We start from the raw sequence: 20,864 nt of genomic DNA, 5'->3' as shown, positions 1-20,864 counted from the left end.
GGCAATGCGTAGTGTCTCTCCACCAGCAAAACTGTGACATTTTTAATACCAGTGTACAGCGGACAACATCTGTGTCTGTATGCTTAAGCAAGCAGACGAAAATATTGAATCTAGGTCATCGGTGACAATAAATGAAAGGATAGAAAAGAGTGTTTCTACATTTAACCAAAGCTGTGTGAGGCATGGGCTTTTTTCTGTGACTCGTACAAAGCACACTCGCACAATGCCACATATCACCGCTAACTCAGATTCCACGCGCATTTTACACCCACTTTCACAGGTCGCAATGGTACTATTCAAACTCCTTTTTTAATATCACCCTCAATTGAAAAGCCGGCTCTGATCTGGGTTGATATCATCTGCTTTCCATCGAGAAATCTGTTTGGGCAATCTCACTTTTTGAGAATACGGAGGCTAAATTGGCTCCCAAGTATGTCCTGGCACACGAGCAAGGCACAGCTTGGGAGAGAGGAGACATATGGTGGTCCAAAAGCAAAGTCTTACATAAAGTGTGTGTGTGTGTGTGTGTGTGTCGTAGACACACAAATCTATACTAAAAATAGATAGATTCTGTTTAAGCCTGCTGTTGTGTGCAAAATACTAAATAAAAGCATGCGTTTCCATGGGTTGCTATACTGATCCGTTCTCTTTTTCTTATTTCCTTTATCCATCCATCCTTCTATCCATATGTGGGGGTTCTCCTCTGTCCAGTACAACAAGTCCCTGAAGCACTTTGGCGAGGAGGAGGGCCGCATGCAGCCCGACGAGTTCTTCGGCATCTTCGACACCTTCCTGCAGTCATTCGGCGAGGCGCGGCTGGACCTGGAGAACATGCAGCGACGCAAGGATGAGGAGGAGAGGAGGGCCCGCATGGAGGCCATGGTGAGAGAGGAGGAGGGGAGTGGGGGAGGAGAGGAGAGGAGGAGAGTAGGGCCCGCAGGGAGGCCATGGTGAGAGAGGAGGAGGGGGAGAGGAGGAGAGGAGAGGAGAGGAGGGGAGGACCTGCATGGAGGCCATGGTGAGAGAGGAGGAGAGGAGAGGAGAGGAGAGGAGGGCCTGCATGGAGGCCATGGTGAGAGAGGAGGAGGAGGAGAGGAGAGGAGGAGAGAAGGGCCCGCAGGGAGGCCATGGTGAGAGAGGAGGAGGGGGAGGGAGGGAGGGAGAGAGAGGGAGAGGGAGGATGGGAGAGAAAGAGGAGGGAGAGAAAGGGAGAGGGAGGATGGAAGAGAAAGAGGAGGGAGGGAGGGAGAGAGGGAAAGGGAGAGGGAGGATGGGAGAGAAAGAGGAGGGGAGAGAGAGAACGAGAGGGAAGGGCACGGAGGAGAGGGAGGACAGAGAGAGAGAGAGAGAGGGATTGATTCTGACGCCGGCCCTGTTGCTCTCTGTCGCCCCCTAGCTGAAGGAGCAGAGGGAGCGCGAGCGGCGGTCCAAGAAGGGCGGCGGCGCCGAGGAGGTGGGCGGGGAGTTCGACGACCTGGTGTCGGCGCTGCGCTCGGGCGAGGTCTTCGACAAAGACCTGAACAAGTTCAAGCGCAACCGCAAGCGCTCGGTCACCAGCCTGGCGGACGGCGCCGGGCGGGAGCGGCCCGTGGCCAAGGTCACCTACTAACCGGAGCGGGCTCGTGACACACACACTTGACTCCAAAATGGACCGGCGCGAGTCGGCCGCGGCTTGGCGGTCCCGGCGGGCGCGGCGCACTCTCACGCAGTTACACCTTGCTTATTACTTGTTAGTATTACGTTTAGTCTGGCTCCTCCAGGCCATCGATGAAGTTTGAAGGGGACCTATGTTAAAAAAAAAAACACGGGCTGCACTCGGACCCGTGCTGCAGTGTGGGTGTGTGTGGGTGTGTGTGTGTGTGGTTGTGTGGGCGTGCCCTGCCATGCCAATTGAAGGACGTCACACCACTCTACGCCAAACTCTAGTTGAGCGGCTCTCCCACACCGTACTTCCGCCTGAACTCCCCTCCGAGATATATTAAGGTGGACCACTGTGATGACATTACCCCCCCCCCCCCCCCATGTGTTCTGCATTTGCCATGACCACACTGCCCCCCCGCCCCGCCCCCCCCCCCCCCCCCCCCCTCCCTCACCGACACAAGGTCAAACGGAATTTGACCTTGTGTCTCCGTGCTCTCCTGGCAACTACCCACTAGTCCCCCGGTGTGACATCAGCAGTAGATCTGCCCGCCCCCCTTATAGGGAAACCCCTGTTTGTCTCTCAAAACAAACAGGAAGTCGGGCACCCGCAACAGTCGAGACGAGCTCGGACCGTTCGGGACAAGCTCGGATCGGATCGGACGGGACGATCTCGGATCGGATCGGACAAGATCGGACCGGACCGGACGAGCTCGGACCGAACCGGACCGGACGAGCTTGGACCGGACCGCTCCCGGGCGAGACGGTCGCTCCCGCTTCGTTGCAGAACTTTCTAAATGGGACATTTCGGTGTGATACAACGTCCCGTTTGTTCATTTTTGTTCGCCAAACTTTTGCTTTGTCCTCTGTCCCGCAACACCACGTCACCCTTTGGCCGACGGTTCCTAGACACGCAGACCAGCCGCTAGTCCTTCGGAACCTCAGCGGCCGGCAACGAGACAACGGATGGCAAATCTTGACCGTTACAGATGTATGTGTGTATGTTTGTGAGCTGCTCTTATAGCGGGAGTGTGTGAGCAAAATACTTGGGGCAGATTTGGGTATATTGGTTGTCCTACCCGAGAGGCTGCTCCAGCACACAGCATTCCCAGTTAGGGGGAGGGAGGGAGGGAGGACGGACGGACGGACGGACGGACGGACGGACGGACGGACAGTTGAGGACGAGGAGGCTTTTTTTTTTTTTCTGGCAGACGGCTCCTGATGACATGGCACGGAAAAAACATATTTGCAGCGTGTGCTGGGTTCACAGTGTAAAGAGGGCAGGGGTCAGACCTCTGTTGGGTTATTTCTGCAATTGTTACCAGAAGAGAAATATTGCGTTGGCATTACCGAGTGCCAAAGAGTGGAAAATTGTATATGTATTAATGCAAGATATACTGCACTTAGGAGTATATATATTTAGATGCAGACAAGCTAATTGCAAAGATGTCGGTTTTTTATGTTTTCATTGCATTATTTGGTCTTTGTATACACCTACACATTTGAGGTTATGTCTTCACATTGCAAAACGGACTGCTATTGAAATGTCCTTACCTTTTGTACTTTTTTTGTTACTTACAATTATTAGGACATCTGCTTTTCCTTTCCCCACATTTGCACTTTCCTTTCCAAGGGAGAATTGTGCCCTTTAGTACCGACTACATCTTAACCCACTGTGCTCTTCTATAAAACACACCTTGAAGTTTTGCATGGGGCGAGGGGGGGATACACATTAGCCTGTTTATGTTGAAATCATGTTGAATGTCAGTTCATATGTTGATAAGCACAGGATGAACACAAACGATGCAAAGATTTGGTTATCAAAATAGTAAAAGGATTGAAATTATAGACAGGCCTGTGTTGACGTTGCCAAAATCAGACCTTGGACACAAGGTGTCTTGATGATGGTTTGGATGGAAATACTGGTGTTTTGAGAGATTTGTACTAAAAACCTGAGCATAACCATGAGAATGCTCTGTGTCGGGCCTGTACCAGGGTACAAACACACTGCGCCTGGAGAGGAAAGGATCTGAACTTCCTGTTTACATTTGACATGAAGTCGCCCTTCACCAAGTCTGTAGACGAGATGGGAGCCCACTGTGGCCCCGGTCCACTTGTATCCTAGGGGAGTTTGAAATGATTATTCCCTGGGCTACAAGTAAGTAGACTGAAGGAAGATACAAGGCCAAATGGATGTTTGTTGCTATTTAATGGAAAGGTCTGGATTGCTCTGCTTTTGGTACAAAGTCGTGTGTGTGTGTGTGTGTGTGTGTGTGTGTGTGTGTGTGTGTGTGTGTGTGTGTGTGTGTGTGTGTGTGTGTGTGTGTGTGTGTGTGTGTGTGTGTGTGTGTGTGTGTGTGTGTGTGTGTGTAAAATAATGTATGGAAAATAATAACTCAAAAAATCCTGCTTTAGGCTAAGACAAATATGCACAAATCAAGGAACTAAAAGAACACTCCTGTTACAAGCGGTGATCAAATAAACCTGTTTCTCCACATTAATTTACACTGTCATTAAATGCACCCCATTCTTTTGTCAATTGAATATTTGATTTGATTCTAAATAGATAAAATGCTGGAAATGCAAATATGTCTTGAATGATAGCACTTGAATCATAAGCCACTTGACAGTGTAAAAAGACCCAAGGGAGCCAACCTAAGACGTATATTTAAACACAAGGGAGCCAACCTAAGACGTCTATTTAAACACAAGGGAGCCAACCTAAGACATCTATTAAAACACAAGGTCTCGAACACCTCTAGTGTGTGTTTTTCATCTTTAAATGCCATAGAATCTTATTATTATAAGACATTACCCTGAACAAAACCAGGTCTATTTCGCAAAGTGATTGCCTCTCATGTCTCTGGTAAATATATAGAGGCCCTCTTCAGTTCAAAAGGCTTTCATCTGAGATTAAAAAAAAGGTTGGGTGTGTGTGGCGCCTGTGTCTCCCCCTTTGCTACAGTTAATGAAACCAAAAGTAACTCCCAGATAATTGACTTCAGTTCTCAGATTATTAGAATGTTCCTTACACATAGCTTTAACCCATATTGTACATGAGAGCATTTACCGATGGGAATGGCAACTTGGTCAGTATTAATCATATTGTTACCTGTCTTAGAGTGTGGATGTGTTGACTGGCTTAGGAGCGTAAAAGATAGCAAAAAAGTAATAAACAAACTTGTTTCAATGCACCTTTTTCAGAATGGCACACTTCCATTCACTGCGATCATTTGGTAATCAAAAAAAAAGATCTAAAGAAAAATAGTGTATGTACAGTATATGATCTATATGATGAGGTGCAGGTGCACTATGGAGGGATGGGAAATTATGAGTTGCACAATGGAGTGATGGTAAAATAATGGGGTGCATCCCAGAAAGACAAAAAAGACACAGTGCAAGTGGGTTTGGATGTGTGACGGGCGGGGCGGGGGGGGCTGAGTACACTCCCACAGGGCCACTGGCAACACATTGATTAAAGAGACCAGTGGATCTGTAGGCCAAACGACAAAAAAAAAACGACTCCATATTGCTACAGCTTTACAAGAGTGCATTAGCATTGTTGTTTTCCAATCCTATTTTTATCCTGTCTGTGCCACTTGCTTCGGTGTGTGTTAAATAACAAGGGGGGAGATGACATCACCATAATGCAGTTCCTTCACTTGCCACTGGGCGTCAGCCTGCATGCCTCAAACAAGGTGCACCGAGTGGGACCCTTTGACTTCTTAAGACCCTTTTAGTATGAAATCGCTTGCAACACTTTTGACTCCACAATTTGTACTTGCTCCCGAAAGAAAGTATTTTGCACCCACTTTTTGAAGATGTATAAGTGTGGGGATCTCTATATTTTTTTCATGGTTACAAAGAAAATTTGAAAACCTCCACCGAAGGATGTACAGTTCTAACAATGTGCACATCATTCTCGATGTTTGAGATGAGATTTAAAGGACTGAAGGTTGAGGAATGTTACGTTTTCGTGTAAATTGTACCTTATTTATTTGCCTTATTAAGTTTGCTACATGTTTTATGTATACACAGCATTACAATAAAATAAAATGTTAATTAAAAAATGACAATATATGATTATACAGTGGTCCATGTACGTTGAATAGCTTTCAGACTTGTACAAGAATGAGAATGTCTTTCCCTTATTTCATTTCTATGATTTTATTTAGTTTTCTATTTTCTTTGCCATCCCTGTGTCCTTTTGTAGGGTTACAATAAACCTTTGTCCCTAACATGGAGGTTGTTCTTTATTTCAGTTGATTTGTTTCAAATTCTACCCGTTGGGTGCATTACTACGAAATGTCCAACAGGGGTCAGAGTTGCAGCTAATGCTGCCTGGTGGATGCATTGTTAAAAAAACTGCCCAGCAGGGGTCAGAATAGGATATGTAAAATAATTTCAGATGAGTCTCATAAATTAGCATATTGTGGAAAAGTTAATTTTAATTTTTTTTAAAGTGAAACTCATATTATATAGATGCATTACACCCAAAGTGATATATTTCAAGCCTTTATTTTTTATTAATCTTGATCGTTATGGCTTTCAGCTCAGGAAAACCCAAAATTGAGTATCTCAGAAAATGTGAATATTGTGACAAAGTTCAATAGTGTAGACTCAAGGTGTCACTCTAATCAGCTAAGACCTCAAAATACCTGCAAAGGTTTGGTTTGGGGTCAAGGGGAAGACTGCTGACTTGACAGTTGTGCAGAAGACAGTCACAATGGGGCTAAAGGGCCTCTACGGATTCTGTTTTTTGCTTAGGAAATTTCCTTTCCTAACGAGATGACCCAGGAAATACTCAAAAAATGCTTAGGAAACAGGATGCAACCTTTAACACATCTTTAGCATAGGTTACTCCTGACCAACCTTTACGAAAAGAAAGGAGATGTTTATAACCCATAATCCTTTACGGCGGCAATATTTAAAGCAACATGCCACTGACGAAGTTTACCGACTCTACGAGAAGACGCATGAGAGACGCGGTGAAGCATTAGAGAAGAGAAGAAAATAAAATGCCAACTTCACATTTAAGAAAGACTGGGGGAACTTAATTTCAACATCAACATATGTTTAGCCTCTTTTTTTCACATGTGAATTGGGATTCAAGTGGCCTAAAACATTCCCGTTGGCCATGTCCGACCTAAGTGATTTTCTCTCTCACAGTTGGCGACAACCTGATTGAAATCAATACGACAAGAACGCATGAATCGAAAGAGCTTGTTGTAGTCCATCTTCGGAAAATTGTAGTTCCACGCTAGAGACGCTAGAGGTCAGCAATACTCTACTCTACTAGTGTCGCACAATGACGTTGGTTAGGAAAAGGGGAGTCGAATTCATTTTAAACATTGATGTCTTTTCCTATGTTCGAAAGGAAGCACCTTTTCATTTCGTCTTGACCCGATGACGTTTTCCACAAAGGTTAAGGAAAGGTGGCATAAAGGTTAGGCGATTTGACTTTCCAAATTGGGCCTTAAGCTTTAAAAGGTCATCGCAAAAGAAGCTGGCTTTTCACAGAGAGCTGTATCCAAGCGTATTCATATGAAGTTGAGTGGGAGGAGAAAGTGTTGTTGAAAAAGGTGCACAAACAACAGGGATAACCACTGCCCTAAGAGGATTGTCAATCAAAGGCCATTCAAAAATGCATCATTCAGTGCATCAAGAGCCACCACACACAGACTTATCTAGGACATGGGCTACTATAACTTTTGCATTCCTTGTGTCAAGCCACCCCTGAACCAGAGACAAGCGTCTTCCTCTCAGTGGTCTGTCGCTCATTTAATTTGGAAATCAAGGTCCCAGAGTCTGGAGGAAGAATGGAGAGACACAGAATCCGAGAGATACTTCAAGTCCAGTGTGAAGTATCCACAGTGAGTGATGATTTCGGGAGCCATCTCATCTTCTGGTGTTGGTCCACTGTGTTTTAAGTCTAAAGTCAACGCAGCCATCTCTACCAGGACGTTTTAGAGCACTTCATGCTTCTTTCTGCTGACAAGCTGACAAGCTTTTTAAACACCTAATTTATGACCATAGGATTACTGTGCTTGATTAGCCCGCAAACTCGCCTGATCTGAACCCCAATGAAAATGTATGGGGTATTGTCAAGAGGAAGATGAGAGACACGAGACCCGACAATGCAGACGAGCTGAAGGCCGCTATCGAAGAAACCCGGGCTTCCATAACACCTCAGCAGGCTGATCGAAGCCATAATCATCAAGATTAATATAAAATAAAGGCTTGAAATATTTCACTTTTGGTGGAATGAATCTATATACCGTAATATAATTATTGAAATGAATTAACTTTTCCACAATATTCTCTTTCATTGAGAAGCACCTGTCTAGTCATGATTATAATTTATTTCAATTATTTTTAAATTCTTGCAGACCTATTTCTGAAACATCCAAAAGTCGTCCAGCAGTCTTAGGTGTATTATAAAGGCCTAACTATTTTCTCTCGGTGAAAAGGGCCTTCCTCTGGACGTGCGGCCGTTGAGGTACAGTCAGATGAGATGAGCACAAAAAAGGCGTGATACCGCGTTGCATGAAATAAATGTGATTTATATATTTACATTCATGTGTTTATTCCTCGTGTATTTATTCCAGGATTTATTTTATAGCCATATTGATTGATTTATTCATTGATTATTATTATTATTATTATTATTATTATACACCGTCAGGACTTTATGGTGCGGTCGCGATGCCTTGTTCACAACCCGCACGAGTTGCTCTTGTGACGTAATTTCGCTAACTACGTTGTTGGTGCTTTGTTTTATGTGTAGGGGCCCTAGTCATGCTACCTCAGAGGTCTGGTGCTATTTTGAGCAATATTAGGTTAAAAAATGTGCACTGGTTAAAAAATGCGCACCATAGCCATTTGGGCTGTTAGCGTTCGCTTCGGGCAGGCTGTATAGCCTACTGATTGATCAAAGAAAAAGGAGATTATATTTGAGGCTTATTTGATCTGTTTTCATGCAGAATACCCTGGGTTCAATTTTCACCAGACACTTTAAGAACTGTCTCAACTTTTGGAGCTACAAATGCTTACATTACATTCTCTGATTCTGGCGCCATCTGTATATCTAAATATTAATAACTACTTCCAATGTAGGCCTACTTATGTCCAAAGGTTGATACTTATCCATATAACAAGCCTTGGGTAACAAAATAGCTTGAATCAGTTATTGCACTGTACCTTGTTACGCTCTTTATCTTATTATATATATGATTTAAAAAAATGTCATTGCCATCTATGACTGCTTTGCCTGTTATGTGGTGCATTTGATTAATAAAATAATTTTAACTTGAACTTGAACTTGAACATAAATGAACAATAAACAGATCTGTTATTCTGGAGATCCTCTGGAGAAAAAGGCTGTCTCCAGAGAAGTGTGAAATTAAATAAGGAAGGCTAAAATTAAGTTTGGGAAAAAATAGTCTAATTCCAATTATATTCAGATCAAGTTATGAGGTTTGACAATGTTAAAGTACAAGCATTCTTCATATTAAGTGTAATAAGATAATAACATAAAATATATTAGGCCTATATGTAATATATTGATGCATAGGCCTACTACGTCCTGTTTTAGTTGTCAACTGGTTGTTTGTGAGTAACATTCTCAGCTTGTCTTTGCATCTTTTATCTGTCCTAGACATCCTGAATATACAATATTTGCAAAAGAACACGGAAAATGTTGTTGTATAAAACCATCTGCTCCCCCCTCCCCTCCCCATTTACAAGAACTGCAGAGGGGAGGGGGAGGAAACAGCTGCTCTGACGATGCTTGTACTCGCAACCACACGTAGGCCTATTATGCAGATCCAGTTATGAGGCATGAGATCGAACAATGTTAAAGCACACTTGTCAAGTGTTAGAAGAGAGAAGTAACATAACATATATATGTGCTGGATTGTTATTAATATATGCATATATTGATGATGCATATGATACAAATAGGCCTAGTTGTAGAAGATAAATAACGTCCTGTTTTAGTTGTAGCCTACAGGTCAGGTCTTTATTAAGGGATCGTAGGAAGATCACAGTGATTTTAGTAGGTCTACCACGTTTGATAGCGAACTACCATCAAAGGTACTGAAATGAGATCAGATGTGAATTGTTTATTTTGACTCATATATTGCTACAGAAGTTTTGCTCGGGTCTAGGGCTTTTTGCCCTTGCACACGAGGGACCTCTTGGAGAAAGGTCAACTAGTTGTATCAAATGTGTAAATGTATACGTTTCTTCAATGTACACTGGTCAACCAGTTGTTTTTGAATAACACTCTCAGCATACCTCTGCAACTGCTATCTCTTCCTGGACCGCCGCCCGGCCCGTCCTGGATACCAAATATTTGCAAAGGGACAAAGCCTGTTGCCATAATACTCCCGTCCGCTCCCCCTCCCCTCTGCATTTACAGGAAATGTAGAGGGGAGGAGGCGATAGCTGTACAGTGACTGACACATATGAACCCAGAGCACTCACACGCAGACACTCTTACAGAGTGGACCTCACCGAAAGCTTCGGGGTTGTTTCTTTGGTTTTCTTTCATCAAGCAGTATCTCTTTGATACAACGAAAGACCACCACCGACTGACGTGATGGCGTTTTTCGGGCCATTGCTCGCCAAATCTGCGATGGGTGGCCCCATTTGCTTCGCGGTCACCGGTTGTTCTCTATTGGTATCCTACGCCGTGATAAGGGCGGTTCAGAATAATGAAAGAGCTAAAACATACAAAGCTTCAATTCGAGAACGGCAAGAAAGAGGAGATTTAGATTCATCTGATGTGGAAACATATCTCAACCTGGGAACCTATGGAACGTATGAATAGTAAGTTATTATGTTATTATGTTGTTGTCACATCCAATGATGCAACATCAGAAGATAAATTACGTACAGTTTGGGACAGATCAGATTGTGATTTTAAAGAAATTGCTATTGCATTTTTGTTTGTGATTTATAACATACATTTCTTTATTTTCACACACTTGTGTGACATTTGGCCATTAATAAAGTTACGTGATTTCAACAGGCTGGAAGAGTAACTGAAACACGCCGCCTGCTGACCAGAAACTTGCAGAAATGTTTTCTAAACGATTCTGTTATTGGAGGTCCATCAAGGATGTTCCCACAACATCAGAATTAAGGATGTGCCTAATTTCCTATCGAAATCTGCCGGTGCATTATTATAGCCTCTTAATTGTGTAGTAGCCTAAAACAAATGAACCACGCTTAATCATTAGTGAATAAGTGTGTAACTGAATCTTAAAATGCATCAAATTCTTCAAATCACATTGTAATTTTGTATTTTAACAAACATATATAGCCTACATAAATACACAACAGCTAGATATTCCTGCGTAACTACTTACAAGTACCAGAGCTATTATAGAGAGAGCTATACCACGTATTACACAGGCCTTTAAAAACTGAAAGGTTGTGGACAGTGTGTGAGACAGCTAGTGTGAATATGGGGACCCCCTAGTCGGGCCGGGAGTGAAATTTTTAATCTATGGCCACGCCAATATCCCGAAAAGACAAGCCCGCCTCTATTTCTGATTCGTCATCCACTTTTATTGGCTTGATATTGATTAGCTGCTATGGTTAGGGTTAGGTTTAGGACCCTAAACCTAACCCTAACCCTAACCATTACCCTAACCCTAACCCCTGCCCTAACCTTAGGGCTTAGGGGTTAGGGTTAGGGTCATGGTTAGGGTTAGGGTTAGGGCTCTTTTGTGACACTCTCGAATGCTCACAGCGAGGGTACCGTAAAGTTAGGGTTAGGGTTAGGGTTAGGGTTAACCAGGGTTAAACTGACTTTGGATCAGAAGTAGAAGAAGAAGGGTTAACCCTAACCCTTAACCCTAACCATGACCCTAGCCCCTAACCCCTAAACCTAACCCTAACCATAGCAGCTAATATCAAGCCAGTAAAAGCGCATGTCAGACCAATCAGAAATAGAGGCGGATAGTAGGATAAAAAATTTCACGGCCGGGAGGGGGGACATACCCGTGCTGCCTTGGCACAAATTAATTTCACTCTGCTAGGCAGCTTAGATTCCATGGAGCCGATTCCTCCTCAGCGAGGGAACCAATCACAGATTGCAACCTTTTGATGCAGTCTTAGACAGTGTTCTAAGTTTAGAACACAAGTTTATTTTTATTGGCTATGAGCTACGTACAGACGCATTTGATAGACAATCGTAGCACCCAATAAACGGATCTGGGCATTCGTAAACCACGCCTCAAATACGAGAAAATCCCAGACTAAACCTTCTTGAGATTTGGTCTGGCGTTAGCCAGGCTAGGGACACATTGGTGATGTCATGAACATGCATGAGGAAATTACCTAAATCTGAAAATTGTAATTTTTACCCAAAAGGTTCAAGATTTAATTAACATAATGCCACAAAAAGTGGATCTTCTTATCCACTGTCAGAAATTACAACAATGGCAAAATCTAAAGTTCAATTACCATGTCCTGTATCATTTTATGGAAAATCCCCATTGACTCTCAATCACTTCAACACTGCCTTCGCCTAGACCTTAATATTTAAAGACCTTTATTGTAAAATAATAGTACAGAACTCACAGAAGTAATTATAGATTGTTTGGTCAGGAATATGTCACTTAAGACAAGGGACATATTCCCAACCACGTGAACTTGCAGAACGACCTAATTAGGTCCTTTTGCTAGTTCACCTGGTTGTACAGATTAGGTTGGAAACTGCCACACTTGAATCTTGACACGTTATCAATCTAATCAGACAGATGTGGGACCCTGCAATCCACTAACCGCCAGAAAAATGTGTCACAATCAGTGTTGGGGAAGTTACTTTTAAAAAGTAGTGTTTGCTCGTTACTTCTTAAAAAAGTCCCTTATCCCTTACTTTACTAATCCCTTACTTTACTTAGTTACCCTCTATGGAAAGTAACTTTTATGGTGCTTATTTTCAATCAGTTTGAAATAATGTGAATACCTCCATCCCTCAAAAGTTACTGTTGGTTGCTCCGCCGTGCTTGCCATGATGACTGACTGCTCTCTGCATGCTATTGCTAGCACCAGCCTCAGTGTGGAATGAGCGCCCGTGACTATTGCGCAAGTGCGCAGCTGAGGCAGTGTCGCTGTCAAATCTGTCCCTGGGAAAAGTAACGTTGTGCCCAACTGAAAAAGGAACTACGTTTCATTACCATATTTTCAGTAGTAACGCGTTACACTACTTTTTACCGAAAAAAGTAGTTACGTTACTGTAACGCGTTACTTTGTAACTCCTTACACGTTGTTACACACAACACTGGTCACAATATGTTTGGTAAACCTGATGTTCTGTGCTTTCAGTGTCATCAATAACAAAAGGCCCTTCTCCAAGGGCAAAGACGGGGACAAGTTTTACGTTGAAGCAGACCACATCCCACCCCTGGACTCCCTGCGGAGGGCTGCGCAAGAGCCCGAGTTTCGGACGCTGAGGAGAACAAATCAGGCCCTTTATGATATGGTGAGGAGCCTGGAGAACGATTCACGGGGGATGAATCTCTTCGCCCTCCAGGTCGCCACTCACCACCACAGGGCCGCTCTGTCCACCGGCAGAAGTAGAGAGTCTGTGGCCGTCAGGTACTCTCTCCTTCCTGGCTTCCTTCCAATAGTTTTAGATCACCCACCGATCCTCTTCAGATCAACATCACACACACACACACACACACACACACACACACACACACACACACACACACACACACACACACACACACACACACACACACACACATTCACATGCAACACCCAAACCATACAATGATAAAACAATCAGGTTATTATACAGCTGTGTTCTAAAAAACGAGGGGGTGCATTTCCCGATGTATACACTAATGAGACCAAGGCGGTAAAAAACAAAACAGTATTTTTCCATGCAATCACACATGTAGAAAAAGAGCCCAAAAATAGAACCAAACCAAAGACTGCCCTGCCACTGTCCCTCCTACCAGGCTTAATGTTAAAGCTGTTAGTTCCAGATGTATGTGACCCCACACATGCACAAGGGCCGACTCCACCAGCACACCCCCAACCAAGCCACACCCATTTCTGCATCCGACCATGACGGCACATTGTGTGGCGTGATTATAACCCCCTAGCTGCGGCTATTTCCTATATCTCAATCGTATTCAAAGCAGAAGTAGTCAACAAAGGTCATGCAGGGTCATACATTTCCAGTCACAACTTTGGTTGCTGCGGTTTCTTTCATCAAAAACCTTTGGACTGTTGAGAGAATGTTTCCAATGCGCCCTCACCTGCATGTATTCTCTTCACAGGGGTGTTCTCGCACGTAGAATTGCCAGAGGAGAAGCGGTGCCAATGTTGAAGCAAGCCATGATGATCGCCCACCCATTTGTTTCCGAGAGAATAAGAGACCAAGCAGGTTTGCATTAACTACTTGGTGACTATCCAATGCTGTATATGTTTTGGCTAATGTGTGCATTTGTTACAGGAATATGGAGAAGTTCCCGAGAAGAAAGAAGCCGACTTTCAAGGGATAGAACGATGAATTACTACAGAGACGGCTTTCTGGGATTGATCAAGTTTATGTACGAAAGAGGGGTCATCACTAGGAAAGAGATGCGTGAGCTGGAGGAATATGTCTTAAACCATGGCTACTTTGACATTAATTCCAGTGAATACCAAGAGATCCTTGATACTGTGAAAAGATCACAATATTAGTGGGGCTTTCTCGAATATAGCTTTGAAAATTTTCCGTTGTTGACAATAATCAATAGATTAGTTGCCATGAAACTATAATGATAATTGATTAGCTTCTTAACAAACGGAAGATTTGTGTGTGACAAAGGTAGCCTACTTTAATCTGAAAATGTAAATATTTTCACCATGAAGTCTAAAAGGAAGCTTGTATGGCACTTTCCTGTATTGCATCTTTGTGCAATCTTTCAAGTTACATTGTGTTAAATCTGCGATGGCATTTCACCGCTTTCAACTAATTGGCATGTTATTACATTAAGCTATTTATATATTCACAGCGATATTTTACATTACAGCTATAGTCGGGCCTATATAAATACTACCATGAACAAATTCTGGTGTCTGTCGTGTTTCTTTACTTTCCTTCAACAAGTGCCTGGATGTGTCTGCTGCCTTTTCCATGCACCATGTCAGAATGGAAAGAACCTGAAAGTTGGGATTCAAATGGGCACAGGATGGAGAGGAGCTTTCTCTATGGAATGTGGATGCTATACAGTAGTCCACGTATCAGAGCTTTGTGTGGCTAACTATCCATCTTCTTCATCAGCATGTTTCACAGTCACAGGGTCTATGATTGGCCACGCCTGTTATCAGTAAGCACCAGTCTTATCTGATTAAAAATGGGGCAGAAAATTTTAATTTAATTTAATTAATTAATTTAAATTAACCTCTTGTCCTTTTATCTGGGAGTTTCAATTTGAGATATAATAAATCATGGTTATGACATTTTTTATCATTCAAAATTTTGGATGTGGTACATTCTGAGGCTGTGGTTGGAGGTGGGGGGGGGCTTTGCCGTTCTGAAGAAGTGCGCCAGAACCGTGAGTGGCCGCGCGCGGCGTGGGAACCCGAGGTTTGTGCGTAGGGGGGCCGTGTCCGTGCCACTAGCAGGTCGTGTGCGTGCTTGAAAATGGGTGGAGGGGTTGTTTGGGTAGTTAGATACATGAAGGATATCGCTGGGCTCATAAGAAGGGGCGGGTGCTGGTTTCTGAAGACCGACGGCCCCTCCTTCTTCAGCTAAGATAAGCCGACAAAGCCGTCTGGAAGGCACCAAAAACCGTTTGGACCGGAGACTCTGAGTCTGGCGGGGCACGAGCGCCCCAGGGCTACGGTCGTGGGGCGGGGAAAGGGACGTGTGATGGGCAGGCCAGGAAGGGAAGCTCTCTCCACGGCCGGGGGACCTTTGCGCAGAAAGAGAGACCTCTGGGTAGCCGACCCTGTGGATACAAGTTCATCACTGTCAACTCCCAGGCAGTGCAGCGGCCTAGGTCAGTGGTTCCCGACCTTTGGCGTCAGGTTAACCGCTGAATTGTCATCAAAGGCGCGTTCACGATCCTGGTGATAACGAGACGGCTCCCCCGTGATGACGCTCATGCTCACGCTCATGCTCAACACCAGAAGGTGAGAATGAATTGGCATGAATGACCGTTGGCAGGCAAAACGCTCCGCGACACGTTAAGTGCACACAAATAAGCACACATTAAGACGGTGCCCGGAAAACTCTATATTTTTTTTCATGGTTACAAAGAAATTTTGAAAACCTCCACCAAAGGATGTACAGTTCTAACAATGTGCACATCATTCTCGATGTTTGAGATGAGATTTAAAGGACTGAAGGTTGAGGAATGTTACGTTTTCGTGTAAATTGTACCTTATTTATTTGCCTTAATAAGTTTGCTACATGTTTTATGTATGCACAGCATTACAATACAATAAAATGTTAATTAAAAAACGACAATATATGATTATACAGTGGTCCATGTACGCTGAATAGCTTTCAGACTTGTACAATAATGAGAATGTCTTTCCCTTATTTAATTTCTATGATTTTATTTAGTTTTCTATTTTATTTGCCATCCCTGTGTCCTTTTGTAGGGTTACAATAAACCTTTGTCCCTAACATGGAGGTTGTTCTTTATTTCAGTTGATTTGTTTAAATTCTACCCGTTGGGTGCATTACTACGAAATGTCCAACAGGGGTCAGAGTTGAAGCTAATGCTGCCTGGTGGATGCATTGTTAAAAAACTGCCCAGCAGGGGTCAGAATAGGATATGTAAAATAATTATACTACAGGTGCGTCTCAATAAATTAGCATATTATGGAAAAGTTAATTTAAATAATTACATTTAAAAAGTGAAACTCATATAGCTCAGCTCATGAAAACCCAAAATTTGAATATTATGAAAAAGTTCAATATTGTAGACTCAAGGTGTCACACTCTAATCAGCTAATTACCTCAAAATACCTGCAAAGGTTTCCTGAGCCTTTTAATGGTCTGTCAATCTGGTTCATTAGGCTTCACAATCTGTGGACTTGGGGAAGACTGCTGACTTGACAGTTGTGCAGAAGACATTGACACCCAGAAGTCATTGACACCCTCCACAAGGAGGCTAAGCCTCAAACGGTCATCACTAAAGAAGCTGGCTGTTTACAGAGAACTGTATCCAAGCATATTCATAGAGAGTTGAGTGGAAGGACAAAGTGTTGAAGTGTTGAAAAAGGTGCACAAGCAACAGGAATACCCGCTGCCCTGAGAGGATTGTCAAGCAAAGGCCATTCAAAAAGAGCCACCATGCACAGACGTATCCAGGACATGGGCTACTATAACTGTCGCATTCCTCTTAAAGCCACTCCTGAACCAGAGACAACGTCAGAAGCGTCAACTGGTCTGTCGCTCAGTGGTCTGTCTCTCATTTAATTTGGAGATCAAGGTCCCAGGGTCTGGAGGAGGAATGTAGAGGCCAGAAACCAAGTCCAGTGTGAAGTACACAGTCAGTGATGATTTGGGGAGCCAGGTCATCTTCTGGTTCCACTGTGTTTTATCAAGTCCAAAGTCAACGCAGCCGTCTACCAGGACGTTTTAGAGCACTTCATGCTTCTTTCTGCTGATAAGCTTTATGATTTTTCCAGCAGGACTTTGCACCTGCCCACACTGCCAAAAGTACAAACACCTCATTTAATGACCATAGGATTACTGTGCTTGATTGGCCAGCTACTCGCCTGATCTGAACTCCAATAAAAATGTATGGGGTATTGTCAAGAGGAAGATGAGAGACACGAGACCCGACAATGCAGACGAGCTGAAGGCCACTATTGAAGATAGGGTTAGATCCACTCCATGCCACTCCGCAGTAATTTATACAAAAGGAGCCCCAACCGAGTACTGAGTGCATATGAACAGACTATTCAGATGGCATTCTGACATTTTCGTATTAAAAATACATTTTTTACTGGTCTTATTTAATATTCAAATTTTCTGAGATACTGAATTTGGGGTTTTCATGAGCTGTAAACCATAATCATCAAGATGAATACAAATAAAGGCTTGAAATATTTCACTTTTGGTGTAATGAATCTCTATAATACATGAGTTTCATTTTTTAATTGAATTATTGAAATTAATTAACCACATTTAATTTCCACAATATTCTATTTCATTGAGATGCACCTATATAGTCGTGATGATAATTTGTTGAAATATTTTTGAAATTCTTGCAGACCTATTTCTGAAACATCCAAAAGTCGTCCAGCAGTCTTAGGTGTATTATAAAGGCCTAACTATTTTCTCTCGGTGAAAGGGGCCTTCCTCTGGACGTGCGGCCGTTGAGGTACAGTCAGATGAGATGAGCACAAAAATGGTGTGATACCGCGTTGCATGAAATAAATGTGGCATTGTATAAATTAATGTGTTTTCATTTATTTACATATATTGACTAATTTATATATCTACATTTATGTAATTATTTTCTCGTGTATTTATTCCAGGATATTTATTTATTTATTAATTTACCATTACTGCAACGTCATGTGTGACCTCCTGGCTGCACAGCGTCGGGACTTTATGCTGCATTCGAGATTCCTCGTACACCACCCACACGAGTTGCCCTTGTGACGTTATTTTGCTAACTATGTTGTTCTCGCAGGTGCATTTAACACTATTGCGCGTGCCAAAATGCCACTTTTATGTACATTCATACCATAAAACATGTCCTAACAACAGATTTATTAGATTTTATAGGTAGTAGTACCAACTGAGGCCGCCATTGTTGTTTATGTGTGTGACGTCAAAAGCTTTAACTGGGAGTACATCGATCTTGTACGAGTTCACGGGTAGTGTCACAGGTTTGACTACCGTTCCAGGGCACTTTCATGGGTAGAAGGTTGTGAAAACACGAGTTACGGGCTGCCTGGAACGCGCCATAAGCATCGACAGGGCGAACTTTCTTGGTTTGCCCTGAAGGGCCTATTTTAGATAATGATCTGCGATGTTCTATACATTATCCTGCTTATTACACGGCTACTTGCCAAAACGAAAAAATAACTTCACACGGTGGGTCTTTTTACAATTTATTTGTTACCAGCATTTATAGTATTCAGCATTCATTCATCAGCAGAGAAATAGTCCGCCAAAGACATTGATGTCGCTTAGCAACCTTCAGGAGACCAGGGGCCTCATTTATAAAGGTCTCTGCGCACGAAAATGTTGCGGAAACAGGGATGAAATGTGTGTACGCATTTTTCACCGCCAACGTCGTGATTTATAGAAAGATTCCTTGCGGAAAACACCCTGGAGTAAAGGTCCCGCAAAGTTTTTCAAACAGTGATCTCCAGTCCAGAGACGACAACAGAAAGTTGGTGGCGGTAATGCCTCCCGACATATACATCTGATATAAGATGTCTATGCCTCCCGATACCCAACGCACATTGCGCACCACATACTATGACTTCGGATTTATTTATTCATTTTATTAAAAGCACCCATTATGAAATATGAATTAAGGCAATATTATGTTCAACACACTACAACCCATTCAAATCACAATCCTCGGCCAGACCAACTGTATCACTTAAGTTGTATTCATTTTCCTGATATATATATGTAGGCCTACATTAAATTAGCCTATAGGACATAGTAATAATTATCATATTGGCACAAGGCCAATAAATAATGCTCCTGTTGGCCTCTATTCTAACAGGCTAAAATATGGCAGCTTTGGAATTGCTCGAGAATTTAGCGAGGGGTATGAGACGCGAGCGCGTGTAATGCATGCGTGTGTTCCCGTGTAATGATAGGTCAGCAAAGGCTCCTTATATACTAGGAATATTCATTGGTTAATTAGCATTGACCTTATAAGGACTATTATGGGACGAACTTGGGAGGAGCATGGCGCTCGTGCACGCACGCCAAATTCAACGCAAGTTGGTATTTATAACGAGAAGAGTGCGCTGCACGGTTTTATAAATGTGAATATTTTTGTGCGTACGCACATTCTGAGGTTTGGTCGTACGCAATGTTTTAGGGAGGGTTTTACGCAGAGTTTTATAAATGAGGCCCCTGCAGTGAATTCAACCCGGTCCACTTGACATCAGACAGTGTTTGTGACAGTGTTTATTAGACTATAGGCTATTCTAATGTCTCATTTTGGCTGCTGGTGTATATGGTGCACTTTCCCATCCTTAACATAAAAATGAACCTACTCAGTAGGCGTCAGAGAGTCTGTCATGACAATTCTCTCCTTTCCTTCTCAAACTATGTTACAATTGCATGTTCATCAGCCAGCTTGTCAGAATTTTCTCCCCCAAACCCCCGTTTTAAAAGGACTTCTGGGCTACAGCCCTGAATGTTTTCAATTGCCGGTGACTGTGTCTGTATCTGTCCTGGACTTCCTGAATACACAATATTTGCAAAAGAACACAGAAATGTTGTTACATAAAACCAGTCTGCTCCCCCCTCCCCTCTGCATTTACAAGAACTGCAGAGGGGAGGGGGGAGGAAACAGGCCTGCTCTGACGATGGCTGTACTCGCACTCCCACACAGTCACTCTTTCAGAGTTGCCCTTGTCTTCTCCTGTGTTCTGTGATAATAAACCCAATTGTATAAAATATACAAAATCGAATTATGCAGACCCAGTTATGAGATCGGACAATGTTAAAGCACAAGCACCGTTCTTGTCAAGTGTTATAAGATAACTAGAATGCGTTTTGTCTGCGAACGAACTGCGAGATTGTGGTTGCTAAAATGCTAAACACTGCTAACGTCAACGTTAATGTCACAGCTAACATCACCGATGACGTCAGGGCGAATGCCGCCTTCAAAACGCTTTGATTCCAGGAGTTTCGGACCTTAAGCTTGGAGGAAAGTGCTTTGAACACTTCTGTTTGGTAGTTTTCGCTTGGAGTTTCGTGCAGAAGTAAAGCAACCCGAGTCCTCAGAGTTCATGTCACAACAATGGCTGCCCATTTCATTGATAGACTAAAGTGAACTTGCAGTAAGCACTAGAGGCGAAATTAACACCCATTCTAACATTTGCATTACCATACATTATAGCTTACAATTATAAACATCACCTGATAAATTCTCTCTCATGTTCAACCATCGAAAGCAGTTCTAATATCTGATTCAGCAAAGAAGCACAAAGAGGTCCCTGCGGGCATCCATACTTGTTGTTATGAAGTTTCGACTATTTACGTCATA

General features: G+C 43.1%; 2 protein-coding genes across 2 annotated transcripts in view; both read left to right on the top strand.

Moving 5' to 3' along the window:
• The window catches only part of daam2 (dishevelled associated activator of morphogenesis 2), a 72,670-nt gene extending 70,669 nt beyond the window's left edge, over positions 1–2,001 (top strand). Inside the window, exons 25-26 of the mRNA XM_084481806.1 lie at positions 712–882; positions 1,397–2,001. Coding sequence (XP_084337932.1) covers positions 712–882; positions 1,397–1,609 — 384 coding nt within the window. The 3' untranslated portion in view covers positions 1,610–2,001. The remainder of the gene's footprint in view (positions 1–711; positions 883–1,396) is intronic.
• An 8,108-nt stretch (positions 2,002–10,109) lies between these two features.
• Positions 10,110–14,721, top strand: LOC311362394 (uncharacterized protein). The gene is made up of 4 exons (XM_084482226.1): positions 10,110–10,470; positions 12,979–13,251; positions 13,947–14,053; positions 14,123–14,721. The coding sequence occupies exons 1-4, from the start codon at positions 10,241–10,243 to the stop codon at positions 14,350–14,352; spliced, it is 840 nt and encodes a 279-aa protein (XP_084338352.1). The 5' UTR covers positions 10,110–10,240; the 3' UTR covers positions 14,353–14,721.
• Positions 14,722–20,864: the final 6,143 nt, after the last annotated feature.

The sequence above is a fragment of the Micromesistius poutassou genome, assembly GCF_964030765.1.
Source record: "Micromesistius poutassou genome assembly, chromosome: 17".
Lineage (NCBI taxonomy): Eukaryota > Metazoa > Chordata > Actinopteri > Gadiformes > Gadidae > Micromesistius > Micromesistius poutassou.
The sequence above is the reverse complement of the archived record's forward strand: the minus strand, read 5'-3'. Positions and strand labels throughout refer to the sequence as shown.

Excerpts from the sequence above, each read along its gene's own strand:
- LOC311362394 (XM_084482226.1), top strand. The coding sequence starts at position 10,241 with ATGGCGTTTTTCGGGCCATTGCTCGCCAAATCTGCGATGGGTGGCCCC. Across the intron at positions 13,252-13,946 it reads AGAGAGTCTGTGGCCGTCAG|GGGTGTTCTCGCACGTAGAA; the intron begins GTACTCTCTCCT and ends TTCTCTTCACAG. Across the intron at positions 14,054-14,122 it reads GAGAATAAGAGACCAAGCAG|GAATATGGAGAAGTTCCCGA; the intron begins GTTTGCATTAAC and ends CATTTGTTACAG.